Source organism: Cervus elaphus, chromosome 3, assembly GCF_910594005.1.
Source record: "Cervus elaphus chromosome 3, mCerEla1.1, whole genome shotgun sequence".
NCBI lineage: Eukaryota > Metazoa > Chordata > Mammalia > Artiodactyla > Cervidae > Cervus > Cervus elaphus.
This window is the reverse complement of record NC_057817.1, coordinates 40,930,671-40,940,299: the sequence shown is the minus strand read 5'-3', so window position 1 is coordinate 40,940,299 and position 9,629 is coordinate 40,930,671. Positions and strand designations below refer to the sequence as shown.

The 9,629-nt window shown below is 45.2% G+C and overlaps 1 protein-coding gene across 2 annotated transcripts; it reads right to left on the bottom strand.

The window, feature by feature from the left end:
- Positions 1 to 4,663: 4,663 nt before the first annotated feature.
- On the bottom strand, positions 4,664 to 9,386 carry LOC122683439. 2 transcript variants are annotated; one of them, XM_043887096.1, is made up of 4 exons: positions 9,287 to 9,386; positions 8,811 to 9,041; positions 7,179 to 7,234; positions 4,664 to 6,631 (listed from the first exon to the last, which is right to left on the bottom strand). In XM_043887096.1, exons 2-4 carry the CDS (start codon positions 9,039 to 9,041, stop codon positions 5,989 to 5,991), a joined length of 930 nt encoding a protein of 309 aa, XP_043743031.1. In that variant the 5' UTR covers positions 9,287 to 9,386; the 3' UTR covers positions 4,664 to 5,988. The 2 variants fall into 2 exon arrangements, with proteins under 2 accessions (XP_043743031.1, XP_043743030.1); XM_043887095.1 differs by having other exon boundaries at positions 8,811 to 9,313.
- Between the last annotated feature and the right edge of the window lie 243 nt (positions 9,387 to 9,629).

Here is a 9,629-nt window from a genome sequence, read left to right as displayed (position 1 = left end):
AGATCACTGAATGGCCAGTCCTTATATGTAATCTTTTATGGCTGGGAGTAATTTTGTACCTTTTCTTCAGAGCAAGACTCATACAAATATTTGTAGCTTCACTTTTATCCCAACAATTTCTATCAATGCAGCTGAATTGAGGAAGAGTCAGATGAGACTCTTATCTAACTATCTAGCACAGACCACTCAGTGTTCTGCATCGAGTAACCTCGGTTTCTTCCAACTGAACTCTGGGTGTCATTAACTGACTCCCTCCCCCTACTAGTGTCTTTCATTTTGGTGGGAATTCCCCTCAGTATCTTCCAACTGAGCCCCACCCAGTATCTAGATCCCAGGTGGGTATTCCCTGGTGTCTTCCCACCAGGTGACCCCCTACAGTACCAGTATGGTTGATGGCCTTACCTAGCTTAGATTCAAAGATCCAAAGACCAGGAAAGACTTATTCAATTCATCCCAACTAGGGAGGAGACAGGTGCAAGAGGCCTCTACTGGTACCAGGGCTCCAGCTTCTCCAGAGTTCAGGTGAAAAAAAGGAAGTCTGCTCTGGGTCCCTTAGTAGTCACCAAATTATTGGCTGGAAAAAATACGCACAACCTAAAAGCTGAGAGTTAGGTTTTATTTGTTGCAAATGTTAGGATGTGAGCCCAGGAGGCAGCATCTCTGGCAACCCTGAGAGAGCTGACTCCAAGGAGGCAGGGGAGAAGCTAGGCTCTATACAAGTTTTGCAAAGAGGAGCAGGTAACTTGACTATTAAAAGACTGCTGTTAAAAGCTAAACTTCTTACATGAAAAAATATAGTTGTGAAGATACAAACATCTGGGCTTGTCCCCACTTCTCTGCTCATACTGAGCTACATGCCTGCTCTAACTATGATTTCCACAAGAGCCCTTATGATACAGTCTCCCCTGCCTCCCAGCACCTGTATACCTTGTGCTCTCCTTAGATAAGGCCTCTGTGGGTTTATCAAAGCCTTGTTATTTTAGTTTTAATAGATCAGTTCAACCCTAGCCCAGGAACACTGAAGCAGTATACCTGTGATAAAGGAAACGCTCCAGGTCTTGGGTCTCTCTGTACTCTCTCTCTGTACCCTCCTGTGCTTTCTTGCATGCTTCTGAGCTCCTCAGTGCTCCCCTGGGCAGCACTAACTGGGGAAGTGGCTGATGGCTGCTGGAATCCCTGGTGACATCCTTGTGACCTCAGTGCTTACAAATATGGCAGGAAATATTCCATTTCACACTATACTGATAAGCTGAAGCCCTCCAGGCATGCTGTGTATGTCCTCCAGGACCCATGAGTAATAAATTTCTCTATTTGAATTTCTATTGCCAGTTGTTGAGCCATGGTTCACCACCTGGCAGCCTGTGTTCCACTTAACAAATGTTAATTTAACCAAGTTATAACAAACCCCAGGACACACTTACAGCAATGAGTTGAATGTATGTTATTCAGTGGTTCTTCCAGAAAAAAAATATTTTAAGAACATCAACTTATCAGTGTGGTGTAAAATGAAATATTTCCTGCCATATTGGTAAACACGGATATCACAAGGATGTCATCAGGGATTCCAGCCTTTTAAATGTAAATTTCTGGGCCAAGAAAATAATAATGGCTATCCAGAAGCCATCAGTCACTTTCCCAGTAAGTGCTCCCCAGGTGAGGAGCTCAGAGGCATGCAAGAAAGCACAAGAGGCAGTCATCCACCACATTCAACACTCCCTATAATAAATGAGGAATTAAAGACGTAAAGCAGGATGTGGCCCCAGAGAGCTGAGATGCACATAAAAGGAATTAATTCAGTGAGTCCAGATAACAGCACTAAATCCCTTGAGACATCTGATTTTTCTTAATTAATGATAATCTGCTGCTCATGTTGCCGAGTCCAAACTCACTCTGCTCACCTGATGATAGGCCAATGAATCTGAAAGACAAGGTGTTGAGGCTGGGAAGACAGAGAAGATGGCAGGCAGGCACCTCAAATAACCATCTTGCTAGGGTCTGGATGTAAGGTTCTTTAATAGATCAGAGAGAAAGAAGCAATGAGGAACTAAATTCAAAAGGCTGTATAGAGAGGGAGATGCAGTGGGGAAGTAAAGTGAAAGGGTCTTCCGTCTTGTAAAACATCTCCAAGGGAATGTCCAGCCTTCAGAAGGGGTGTTTTCATCTCTTCAATTCACAGGTGAGCAGGGACAAACTATCTCTCCAGGAGCTGAACAAAGGCACTTCAGTTTACAGTCAAGAAGAGGGCAGGGTCTTCCAGGCAAGCCATTGAGTATGATTACAGTAATAAAAACAAGTCAAAGAAACAGTTTCCAATGTGGAGTCAGAATTGACTTCTACCCTGCAACAATTCTCCACTGTCAAAGTCCATTCCACAATCTTGTGGGGAAAGGGAGTGATGACCTTTCTGCTTAGTCAGATGGATCTTTTTGGGAGTGTCCACTGCTGGGAGCCAACACACGAGATCCCACCCATGACAAGGTCATGAGGGAGAAAACCTGACAGGCAAGGTAGATCAGGTTTTCAGGGATTCCAAAAAGCTGCCCCCAGCGCTCACCTTAAATATGATATCTGTCTTTCTGATGCTTGCTTTAATAGACTACTCCCTAATTTCTGTGACACAGGCAGAAGGCCTTTCCTGATCTCTTTCCAAATAAGAATCAATTTAGAACTTTAATCAATAAGTTTCCCGGGTGGTGGTATTTTATGAGATTATCCAGGGTGAAAGGAGTGTTTCAATTTAAACTCCTTTTCTGGTATTTTAGTTTGTTTGGCAAATGAGTCTATGCCCTTGGTACTAATATGCATGATTGCTTATAATACCCTAATCATAAAACAGCATAAAGAACCTGATCATATAAAGGTCTAATAGACATAGAGCCCTTCGGGGAGTGAGGAAGCCCTATTAGAAAACACAAGAAAAATTATTCTAAAAGTGGTTATTGGGTTAACATTTGCTTGCTGTGTTTTTACTCTTAATGTACTAAGGCTGTGCAGTGGAAATCATTGTTAATATAGCTATAGATCTAGAAAAATAAGAGCTTAGCCCTAGTGTGGTAACAATGAGACAGTTGTTAACTGTTAGCCAGGAGTGCTAGGCAGAGGCTGCCTCACTGAAGCTGCAGAGTCTGTGTGGGGTAAACCTCTTAGATAAATTCAACTGACAACTTCTGCAGAAGAATTGACTTTTATGTTAACAAGGTTATACTTCTACTATGTTGTGACATGCTGTACTGTTGCCCTATGAGACTGCAACTTTTCTGTTAAGATCACCACAGAAACAGAAAATAGGTTTACATTCACCTGACTTGCATAAAATGTTAATAGGCCCCAAGGCCAGAAGATAATGTACAAGACCCTCATAAACAAAGAAGTATGCAGAAAACACCCTGGTTTCATGAAGGACAAGCTGATGTAATGTTAAACTATCTTCTCCTTAGAAATGTACTAACTTAGGGTATAAAAGCTAAGGTAAAAAATAAAGCATGGCCAGACTCTGCTGCACACCCCCAGTCTGGTCTCTCTGTCTCTTTCTCTCTCTCCCCGAGGCCGTTCATCCTGAGAGTACCCCTGGATCCTGCCAAGGCTGGACCCCGGCAGTCCACCATCTTTGCCAGTGTTTCAAGCATTGAAATTTGTCTTCTTTTTGTTCTCTTTTGGAAAGTGTCTATTTTACACCTGTAGACTTAGGAACACTGAACTTCAAATCCATGAGACAAGATCTCAAGTTAAGAAATTTAGCACTTTTCTATATATGGGAAGATGCAAGCGTCAGAGTTCACTAAAATTTAATTTCCTTGGTATGAACCTCAGCCATCTGGAGCCTGTAATCCTGCATTCTGAGTTTTTTCAGGGTTCACCATAGGGAGTGGCTGGAGTGGGATGACTGCCAGGTGGCAGGTATTCCCCTTCCTCGGGGCTGACATTGAAGGGCTGCAATCACTGATTCCATTCCTCAGGTCTTCCCTTTTTGGCTATGAATGGCCATTATCTGGGAGACATTTCGTGATCAACTTTTGTCAGCAGTGCTGGAAGGCTCATCCCATTTCAGTCAAACATTCTTGATATGGCATACCAAGTGTTAAGTTTTGAACCAGGCCCCATCAATAATTAAAATTCTCTGTATTTTAACTAAAATCCAGAAGACATTTTCCCTTGTTGCTCTTCCCATACTTAGAATCACACTACCACAATTATTTTATGTTACAAATGCAGTTTTCTCAAAACATTTAGCAATAGAAGCTTTGTTGGAGGCCAGATAACACATTAGCTATCTCAAGAGACCAAAATCTTATTTATAAATTAAACAGGATATAAGTGATGCAGACAATGACAGAGTGCAGCAGGGGGACACAAAGCCCAATTTGAAAACAAAGAACAAATTTAAACAATGATTAGTATAACTAGTTGTAATCTAGTTGAAAATTATTTTAGTCTTGGTAAATCCTGACCAATCATGTACAAAATCCTTTCGGTGGTCCATTTTCCACAAACCTTTCAGCACAACTTATTTCAGCACAATTTTAACTATCAAGCTGTAGACTATCTGGAGGTTTCTTTACACTGAATTGGGACAGCATCTACTTGTGGGTGCATCACTTAGCTTACTGATGTGTTGTTGTAGCCCCGCGTTCCAGGAAACAAACTCACTCAGAAGGGCAGTGCAGATGGTGGAGTGCAGTTTATTGCACCGGCGGGCCCAAGGCAGAGTCTCCTCTTAGCCAAAGACCCTGACCAGTTTTTGTGGAAACCTTATGTACCCTAAGTGTATAAGATTCCCTGAAACTGGTCTGAACGAAGGAAAAAGAAAGATACAATCAAAATAACCCAAGATCATATGCCTTAAGCCTGGGTAGTTAACAGTGGACAATTATCAATAGGCCTGTGGTCATATCCCAATAAGCATAATTGAATGTATGATTCTATTTGGTTACACAGCTAATTAGGGTATTCTTTTAGGCGATGCAGAGCCCAGGGACTCTTCCTTCTGGGGTTTGGTTTCCCAGTTGGTATGTCATTTCCATAGATACTGGGCGTATAGCTCAAAGTCCACAGTCCGGCCCAAGATGGAGTCCCACCCTCAAGAGAGAGCCTATTCTGTTTCTTCCTTCATTCCCCCTCTTGATGCTCTTGACTCATAGTATGAGTATCATTCATAAGGATATATTGCATCTTGGCTCTCCAACTGCCAATTTGGCAGAACGACACCAACCTTGGGTTACAAAGTTCATAATACATTGCAAAATGCAGGGTCCACAGAGCAGAACTATCAAGGCAACTATAACAATGGTAAATATAGTTTTCCACCAATCACCCTTCACCCAAGCTAGTACCCAAGTCCAGAAAGGAATGTTTTCATTTGACATTGCTTTTACCTGGTTTTTCATGACATCTAAAGCAGCTGATACATTGTCAGATAAATCAGGAATATATACACAACATTCAACCTTAATTATAGCACAGGTCCCTTCTTGAGCAGCTGTGAGTATGTCCAAAGCCATTCTATTATGGATTACCACTTTTGTTACTTCTATGAAACTGGTGTTTACATAATATGTAACCCCAAGACCTGAGTCTATTGACTGTAGGTCTGTCTTACACCAAGAGAGCAGGGAGAGATTATGATTGACAAGAGAAAGGAAAGTCTCTTTTTGTTGTTCCAGAAAAGAGCAGAGTGGTTTAAAAATCTCCTTGGCAGAGCGGTGACACTTGCCAGGAAAGTCCACCCATCACAGACAGAGGCACAGCCCCACGTACCCAGCAGTTGGAGGTGTTGTGGAAGTTGGCATATGAATGTGCATGTCGATGAGGTTAAGCAGCAAGAGTTCATTGTGCAGCTTCATCCTGAAGGGGCTCGTCCAGGATCTTCTTTTCCTTCTTCTTCTTAAGGATGATCTTAGTCTCCTGGGGGTCAGTGGGGTCCCTCTGTGCAGTCCACTCAGCGTTTTCTGGGTCTGCGTGGTATGCTCTCTTCACCCTCGTATGATGGATCTAAGGGGCAATACCTGCAACTTTAACTGCAGTAGGGGTAGTTAGAATAACAGTATAAGGACCCTTCCACCGAGGGGCTAGTGAATCATGTTTCCAATCTTTGACCCATACTTGGTCACCAGGCGTAAACTCATTAATCTGATCCCCAAGGGAGAATGGCACCCTTTCTTGTACAAACTTAGTTACTTGGTTTATTACCTTACCCAGTTCCATCTGCTGTGAAATCCTATCTCCCCTTTCCTGAGGCAAATTTGTTGACACCTGTTTTATTATGGGAGGGGGCCTCCCATGCAAAATTTCGTATGGAGAATAGCCTTGGGACCATGGGGTCATCCTGAGTCTGAGCAGAGCTGTCGGAAGCAAGTCCACCCAGGAGCAGTCAGTATCTCTGAGCCACTTGGAGAGAGTCTCTTTAAGTGTCTGGTTGGTTTGTTCCACCATCCCAGAACTCTGGGGCCTATATACAACATGCAGTTTCCATTTGAGGTTTAAACGGTAGTGTCGGTGAGGTTTCATTTCAGTGAAGTCCACTTCCGGGTGTTCGAAGGGCATCGTGCCTTTCAGCTGAATCCCCAGAGGTTTTTGTCTGTGCTGAGAGGCAGCATTAACCTGTGAGCAGGCAGTGCAGTTCTGAGATTCTGTCCTGCATAGGGAAGAGAGGCAGGGAACCAAGAAATATTTTCGAATTAGCTCTTCCAGTTTATCATGGCCTAGGTGGGTCATTTGGTGTGTTTGGCTTACCAGAGTGGGTGCCAACTCCTCCAGTGCCAATAATTTGCCACTTGGCAATTCCCACCATCCTTTTTTAGTCTTGATGCCCCCTTCCACTTTGGCTAGTTGGTTTTGGGCTTCAATGTATTTTGGAGACTCCAGCGTTAGCTCAGGCATTGCCAAAGCAAGAGCTTTAATAGGGGCTTCACTTGTCACCCCCAAGCACTCAGCTGCTTGTTTAGCAGTCTTATCTGCCAGTCTGTTTCCCCAAGCCTGGGGGGTATCTTTTTTTTGGTGTCCTCGGCAGTGTATGATTGCAACCCTCTCTGGTTCCCAGACAGCGTCTAATAGGGTCAGAATTTCTTTATTTTTAATGTCCTTTCTGTTGGCTGTCAGAAGACCTCTCTCTTTATAAGCCCCATGTACATATTCAGTAGCAAAAGCATACCTGGAGTCTGTGTAAATGTTTGTCTTCTTACCTTTTGATAGCTGAAGGGCCCGGATTAGAGCATATAGTTTGACCTGTTGAGCAGACCTGTGTGATGACAGAGAGCTAGCTTCAACTATGGCTTCTTCCATGACTACTGCATATCCTGACAGTCGTTGTCCTTTCACCAGTCTGGTGCCATTGGTGTGTGGGACCCAATCTGGGTCTGGGACTGGCTGGTCTCTCAAGCCAGGTCTGCTGGCATAAACTTCTAGGATTTCCTTGCAATCATGTGAGGGCCCACCTTCTCCCTCAGGAAGGAGAGTGGCTGGATTCAGGGCCTGACAAGGCTCAATAGTAACATGGGGGTTCTCACATAACAGTCCTTGGTATTGAGTAATCTGGGATGTCGACAGCCATTTATGGAGGGTCCCCTAGCAGGAGAGTGTTGACCTCATGCGGGACTTTATGATCAAATCTTGGCCCAAAGTCAGCTTGCTTGCCTCCCAGACCAGTAAGGTAATCACAGCAACTGCCCATAAGCATCCCGGCCACCCAGTGGCAACACTGTCCAGCCATTTCGGGAGATAAGCCACAGGTCTGTCCCATGTCCCCACAGTCTGGAACAACACTCCCATAGCCACCTTATCCTTTTCAGTCACATAAAGAGTAAATGGCTTAGCAAGGCCTGGCAGGTCCAAGGCGGGTGCTGACATAATTGTACCGGGTTTGAGTTCTATTACCACTGGGACTTGTTTTGCAAGCCTGGGAGGGTTGTCTTCCGCCCAGACCTCAGGGAATTTTTGAATTAACTCTCTCTCTCTCTCTCTGTTTTTCTCTCTCTACTGTTTAGCCTGTCCGGTTTCCCTTCCGGGAGATTGTGCAACCTCCTCATCTTCAGGGTTTACTGAGAGGAAGAGTAAATAAGTGGTTGAGCCCACTCAAAAAGTGGTCTTTCGTAGGGGGGAAAGGTCACTTGTGCCCCCAATTTAGACAGCAAGTGTCTTCCCAACAAAGGTACTGGGCATTCAGGGATGTATAAGAATTCATGAGTCAGTTGGTGTCCCCCCATCTGACATTTTGAAACACAAAGGCTGCATTTATCACCATCTGAGACCCAGCAGCCTCTGGATCTATTGGCGTAATAAGTATACAGGCTTCGCACAGTCTTTTGTAGAACTCAGAGAGTGATTCGCTTTCCCTTTGAATCACTTTGGAGGATTTTGCCCTACTTATAGGTTTTCCAGCCCCCGCACTTGAGACCTTGTAAACAGCTGCCCGATATCTCTCCAGGCGGCCCCTCCCTTCCTCCCAGTTACAGTCCCAACTGGGTCTCTCATCGGGGGTGGCTGGTTCTGCCCACCGCTTAGGTTTGCAGTACCCTCAGGTGCCATTTCTCTTAACCATTTTCTGGCCTCAGTGCTGAAGAGGGAGACTAGAAGTTGGATTATGTCATCCTATGTAGGGCAGTGGGTTTGAAAAATAGTCTCCATTAGCCTAATCTGGTAATAATAGGCTACAGTGGGGGGGAGGGCTCTGATGGCAGTGGCCATCTGCCCCCTGAACCTGAGGCTGCTGTGACTCTGAGGGGCATTTGTAGTGGGGCCCCTTTCTCTGGCTCCTTAGTGGAGCGCAGCCTCTGTTTGATTCTGGTGTCTCCTTTCCCCTTCCTGTCAGTACTCACCGGGAGAGGCAGGTATAGCTTGGGCAGTTCAGCTGGAGCCAGATCCTGGAAGTGTTGGCCAGAGGCTTCTGCCACTGGGATTGGAGCCTGCTGAGGTGACGGCTCTACGACCTCCCGGAGAGCTGGCAGAGGAGCATCATCGGCTGCTGCAGGAACTTCACCTGGCCCTGGATCGGGCATTAAGGCAGCCTCCGGTCCTGGTGGAGCACTGGGCGGCGGGTGCATCATCATCTAGTATGGGGGAGGGGCAGGTCATTCTTGTCCAAATCCTTGTCAGATCCCAGAGGGAGAAGGGGAATCAGTGTGTCTTCACCTGTGGGTCAGTACAGCCTAACCAGAACACCAGGTGGTCCAAGACATTTTCTCCCTTGAAGTCCGTTCTGCCTTAGTGGGCTTGATCAGGTGCGGATGAAAACACTGATGGGTTAAATATCCCACGTCCCAGACCATCTCCGGAAAAGCCAATTCATACTTATTTATGTATTCCCCTCCTTCTAGCCTGACAATTGCAAGGGGGTCAAGAATTTCACAGCAGATGAGACACCTCCTAGGGGAGAGTAGAATACGAGCACGCGAAGACCAAGTTTCCTAAGAATCCCCTGCTGATTGCTTGGTAATAATTTTCCCCAAGACGGCGTGGACACACCTCCTAAATGACCCTCACAAATTTCCTTCCTAAGCCCTAACACACTCGTCGACCTGTGTACCAAGCAATCGCCACCACCTGCCTATTCTAAAATCCCCTGGCGATTGCTTGGTAATAATTTTTCCCAGGAGGGCGTGGACACACCTCCTAAATGACCCTCACAAATTTCCTTC